Source organism: Eumetopias jubatus, unplaced genomic scaffold (genome assembly GCF_037043125.1).
Source record: "Eumetopias jubatus isolate StellerSeaLion01/CBP00866 unplaced genomic scaffold, mEumJub1_p1.0 scaffold_1, whole genome shotgun sequence".
Classification (NCBI taxonomy): Eukaryota; Metazoa; Chordata; class Mammalia; order Carnivora; family Otariidae; genus Eumetopias; species Eumetopias jubatus.
In genome coordinates, this window is record NW_028274807.1 from 201,537,809 (window position 1) to 201,543,808 (window position 6,000).

General features: G+C 44.6%; 1 protein-coding gene across 7 annotated transcripts in view; it reads left to right on the top strand.

Moving 5' to 3' along the window:
* KIF9 (kinesin family member 9) overlaps nt 1–4,538 on the top strand; it is a 45,669-nt gene extending 41,131 nt beyond the window's left edge. For 6 of the 7 annotated variants that reach the window (XM_028087121.2, XM_088028589.1, XM_088028592.1 and 3 more), the window contains one exon: nt 4,217–4,538. In XM_028087121.2, the coding sequence (XP_027942922.1) occupies nt 4,217–4,267 (51 nt within the window). In that variant the 3' untranslated portion in view covers nt 4,268–4,538. The remainder of the gene's footprint in view (nt 1–4,216) is intronic. The other variant, XR_015769414.1, reaches the window with a different exon arrangement.
* Nucleotides 4,539–6,000: the final 1,462 nt, after the last annotated feature.

Genomic DNA, 6,000 nt, shown 5'->3' on the forward strand with positions numbered 1-6,000 from the left:
ACTCACCAGGCTGTTAGAAGACAGAGTCTGACGCAGCAGCCCTGGGGTGGAGCCTGAGATTCTGCTTTTCTGATAAGCTCCTAGATGATGCCTATGTGGCTAGTCCAGGGAACACCCTCTGAGCAACACACTTTGAAGTTCATTATTAGGGGGCACCTGGCTGGCTCAGAAGAGCATGCAACTCTTGATCTCGGGGTTGTGAGTTTGAGCCCTGCATGAGGTGTAGAGATTACTTAAATAAATAAAATTTTAAAAAATGAAGTTCCTTTTTAGAACCTTTCTTTTATCAGGGTGAAAAAATTCTCTTCTGTACCTAGTTCATTGAGTATTTTTATCAGAAAGGGATATTGGAGCCTTATCTTTTTGAATACTGTCTTTTTATTTTTATTCCCTCTTCTAGGATTCTGATTAGATGCACATTAGACTTTCTCATTATGTCCTCTGTATCTCTTAAAATCAGTCATTTCTTCCAGCTCCTCATCTCTATACTGTAATTTGGGTAATTTCTTTACATTCCTGTTTCAGTTTTTTAATGCCCTCTTCAGCTATGTCTAATCAGCCATATCTAAAAATTCTATTTGGTTCTTCTTCAAATTTACTTGGTCATTTTTTATAAACTCTTATTTCATTCTTTTTTTAAAAAATAACTTTGAGATAGGGGCGCCCGGGTGGCTCAGTCATTAAACGTCTGCCTTCGGCTTAGGTCATGATCCCAGGGTCCTGGGATCGAACCCATATTGGGCTCCCTGCTCAGCGGGCAGTCTGCTTCTCCCTCTCTCTCTCACTGTGTTCTCTCTCTGTCAAATAAATAAATAAAATATTAAAAAAATAACTTTGAGATATAATTTATATACCATACAATTCACCCATTTAAAGTGTACAACTCAGTGGTTTTTCATATATCCACAGTTAAATGCAACCATAACCACAGTGAATTTTAGAACATTTTATTCTCTGGTTTTTTACTCCTAAATATTTCAGTGTTTATTTTTTAAGAACGAGTACATTATCTTACATAATCATGATATAGTAGTTGAAATCAGGAAAATTAACAATGATGCAACTATATTATTTAATCCGAAGTCCATTTTAGCTTTTGCAGTTGTCCTAATGATGTCCTTTATGATTATTCTCCCTTCCCACCCTGTCCAGGGTCCACTCTAGAATCATGCATTACATTTAGTTGCCATGTCTCCTTTAATCTAGAACAATTCCTCAGTCTTTCTTTGTGTATGATTTTTATATTTCTGAAGAGTCCAGGCCAATTTTTTTGGTTGGATGTCCCCAGTTTAGGTTTGTGTGATATTTTCTTGTGATTTAAATTCGAGTTATGCATTTTGGGCAGGAATACCACAGAAATGATGTTACATTCTTCATGGTACATCATATCAGGAGGTGCCTTAGTCAGTTTGGGATGCTATAACAACATACCATAGGCTGGGATCTTAAACAATAGACATTTCTTTCTCATGGTTCTAGAGGCTGAGAAGTCCAAGATCAAGGTGCTGGCAGATTTGCTTCTTGGTGAAGGCCTTGTTCCTGGCTCGTAAACAGCCATCTTCTTGCTGTGTGCTCACATGGCTTTCCTAGGCATGTGTTCTTCCTTTCTTTATAAGGACACTAAACCATCATGAGGAGCTCCACCCTCATGGCTTCATCTAAATCTTATTACCTCCCCAAAGTTTCCCACCTCTTAATACCATTACAGTGGGGATTAAGGCTTCAACAAATGTGTTTTGAGGGAATAGAAACAGTCTGTAACAGGAGGCACAAGATGTTGCTTTGTCCTATTATTGGTGAGGTTAATTTTGATCAGTTGGTTAAAGTCACTGTGTATATTGAATAAGAGGACCACAAGGTCTTTTATTGATAAAATTTTATTCCTTATTGTAAATTGTTGTAAACTTGTTTTGACTGGCATAAATTATTTCAAGATCATAGAAAAGGTGAACCAAAGTGATTTGCGTGGTTGCCACCATGAATCTCTCTTGATATTCCAGACAGACCTTGTGTTTTCTTTCATTACTTTCAAAGTCTCAGATAAACATTTAAATTCTAAATCATTCAACAGAGGAATCTTGCATTTCTGTAGTCAGTGTTATATTCTCCCACCCTCCCTGAGTCTCTAGGAGAACTCTCTGCATTGGACATTTCTTCTGTTTAAGACATGCCAATGCACACGCTTTATATGCAGATGTTGCACTTGAGCCATTCCATCTTATGTTTATTTAAACCTTTTCACATGTATTTTTACACACAAAATAGATAGGATCAGATTTTTCAAGGTCAAAACGTTTTCCATTTTGTTGAATTTCTCTCATGGTAGCTTTTATTCGTGTGTGTGTTTAAATCATAAGTTCACATTTGATTGACCTGCAGCTGTCGGAGTCCCGAGTCCATAAGTGCATTCTCTCCCCCCGACAGTGTTTGCACTGCTTTTGCAGTTAGCCATGGGGCATTGCCAACGCAGGACCATTTTAATCTCCTCCAAAAATTCCAACGTGAGGGGCACCTGGCTGGCTCAGTTGGTAGAGCACGAAACTCTTGATCTTGGGGTCATGAGTTCGAGCCCCATGTGTGGTGTAGTTTACTTAAAAAAAAAAAAATTACAACTTGAGAAGGGATTAATATCCAGAATATATAGAGAACTTTTAAAACTCAAAAATGGGCAAAGAATAGACATTTCTCAAAAGAAAACATATAGATGGACAGTATACACATGAAAAGATGCTCAAGGTCACAAATCGTTAGGGAAAGGCAAATCGAAACTACAAGATAACCACCTCATACCCATTAGGATGGCAACTATCTGAAAGCCAGAGAATAACAAGTGTTGGTAAGGACGTGGAGACATTGGAGCCCTGGTGTGTGTGCTGTGGGTGGGAATGTAAAATGGTACAGCCATTAAGTGAAACACGCCAGTCACCAAAAGGCAAACACTATAGGATTCCACTCACGTGAGGTATTTGGAGTCGCCAAAATCAGAGACAGGAAAGAGAATGGCAGTTCCAAGGGCTGGGGGAGGGAGGGAATGGGGAGTTAGTGCTTAATGGTTATGGAGTTTCAGCGTTGCAGGATGAAAAGAGTCAGGGGGATGGATGCTGGTGATGGTTGCACATTAGGAATGTATTTAATACCACTGAGCTGTACACTTAAAATGGCTCCGATGGTAAATTTTATGTAGTGTGTATTTTACCACAATAAAAACACTTGGGGGGGCGCAAAAGAATCCCAGTTTAATGTAGGAGCTTCAGTTCCAGTCCCCCACGCTGTGGGGGTTCTGGATTCATACCCACATTTCCAGTTGGGTTTCCCATTTGTTTGCTTAACTGCCCAGTGTTTCTATTTCCACGCCTGCTTTCTGAGAGCCCAGCAGTGCATTAATAGGGAAGAATTTGTGAACATTTAGTTGGTTTGGGGAGGGAGGGCCCTCCAGAGTACATGTGTGCCCACGCCTCTGCAGATAGAAACCTTTTCTTTTTGAACCTAATTCTTGACAGAAACTTTCAAGTGGGCCCTTGGAACATACATGTTTCCTTTTAAACCTGCCTGCCACACCATTTTTTGGGGCGCCTGGGTGGCTCAGTCGGTTAAGCATCTGCCTTCAGCTCAAGTCATGATCCCAGGGTCCTGGGATCGAGCCCTGCATCGGGCTCCCTGCTCAGTGGAGAGTCTGCTTCCCCCTCTCCCTCTGCCCCTCCCCCACCCCTGCTCATTCTTTCTCTTCTCTCTCTCTCAAATAAATAATATCTTTTTTAAAAAATATGCCTACCACACCATTTTAAAACAGTTTTACACACTTTCTTTTTTTTTTTTAAGTTTTTTTTTTTTTTTTTTTGACAGAGAGAGACACAGCGAGAGAGGGAACACAAGCAGGGGGAGTGGGAGAGGGAGAAGCAGACTCCCCGCGGAGCAGGGAGCCCGACGCGGGGCTTGATCCCAGGACCCCGGGACCATGACCTGCGCCGAAGGCAGACACTTAATGACTGAGCCACCCAGGCGCCCCAGTTTTACACACTTTCTTTAGGACAAAAGAATGAAAGGGGATGAATGGAACCTATTTCTCACAGAATTGGGACTGGTCAGAGGGCATCCTTGTTCCCAAACTGTGATGTTTGCAGGAAGAATGATGGGGTGGCTGTAAATGGCATGGCTTCTGAGCCTTAGGTCCATACCTCCTAATCAATGCCTGTTTTCTCCTCTTTTCTGTGTCCAGCGCAATTACTTGAAAACCATGATGGGCCTCCAGCAGGGACACAGGAAATAGAGACTGCTCGCCAATACTTTAAGGGACAAGACTCCCAGGAGCCCCCGGCTGCTCCGTGTGGGAGGCTAAACCACCTGCCCGGAGCTCCAGACGCTCTGCTCCGAGGCTGGGGCCCAGCGCAGAGAACTCACGAGGGCTTGCCTGCCTCCCAACGCGAACATCCTTCACAGGACACCCTTGCTCACCTTCACAGACACTTTTGGTTTCAGTTCACTGCCTTATACGCAGGGACAGGATAAACTAACTTTCTAGTCTGGACTTTTGATGCTCACTCAAGAACTTGCTTTTATTTCCCGTCCAGGAGGATGTCTTCCCTGTGTACACGTGGGGTCAGAACTGAGTCTCCAGTGAGAAGGTGAAAAAGTAGCGCAGCCACCCTCCTCCTGGCACGGCTTTGTCCCACTGGCCGGCCCCTTTCCTTCCCTGGATAGACATCCTGGGGGTGAGCTGCGTCTGAGGAGCCCCACTTCCCACAGCTCCTTCAGGTCATAGGCTCATCAGGTGCTCCTGAGCCAGTGAAGGCAGGAGGCCCTCCTTCCTCAGCTACCAGAAGACGAATGGGTTTAGGTGGAAATGGCTGAAGGGCAGATTTTTTTTATCTCACAATAAGAAGAGGCTTAAAATGAGAGCAGTGTTACCATGACATTAGCAGGAAGAGCCCCACCGTAGGAGGCTCTCTGGCAAGGAGGTTACAGAACATGAACCGGATGGAAGGTTGAACTGGATGGCATTGGTCCAAAGACCCCGTGATTCTGACTTCAGCCCCTCAGTGAGCAGATGGATGGGGGTTTGTGGAAGACAGAAAGTAGAAAGGCATCCTTAGGGTCTCTGCCCTCTTCCTGTTCAGCCCCTTTCTCTTTCACTGACTGATACACAATGATCCTAAAAGAGCTTTCAGAGACTTCTACTACACCAAGGCTTCGCAGAGCAACTTTGAAGTGCCCCAAATTCATCCCCCTGGGTGACACACACGGGGACTGTCCCTGACCATCACTAATGGTGTGCACACAGCCATGTTGGTCAGTCCTCATGTTTCCTTTGATTGTGGCCAAATAGACAAGTCTGCCCAGGCTGTGCCTACCCTCCCAGCTAGTGGAGGCCTTAGGCAGAGAGTTCTGATTCTTTCCCTTTCTTGGCTGCCCCTACTCTTACCAGGACTTATTGGGGGTTCCCGGGTCTTTGGGGCATCTCAGGAAAGAGGACATAGCAAACAGGTCACATCATCTTGTTGGGGCCACAGGAAGCATTTGTCTGTGGCATCACCAACCCCCTTTCCTTCATTCCAGCAGGGCCACAGGCCAGAATGGCATGGCCCTGCTGGACATCGCTCCCTAGGATTCCTAGATGGCCAGTCTCGGGCCTGCTGGCCAGGGCGAGCTGGGCTTCTGTCACGGCAGTTGGGCACGTTTGTCTTTAGCTCATTCATTACTACACAGGCCTCTTTGGCACATGTGAAACAGGTAGTGGTCAGCGCGGGCAGAGCCACAGGAATAAGCCAGGATGGTGCTCGGTAGATCACCCTTCGCACAAACTCCTCACAGGAGCAGATGCTTCCAACATGACAGGGAGCTAGGGGGCATCATGTCCACTCAGATGGGCCTGTTGTTCTAGAAACTAGTTCCAAAATCACCCCTGAGGGGACTTCCAGTTCCATCGTGTGACAGATAAGATAACCTGACAACTCTTGATACAAACAGAAATGCTGGCTCAGGTAGAAATTTTTATTTTTTATT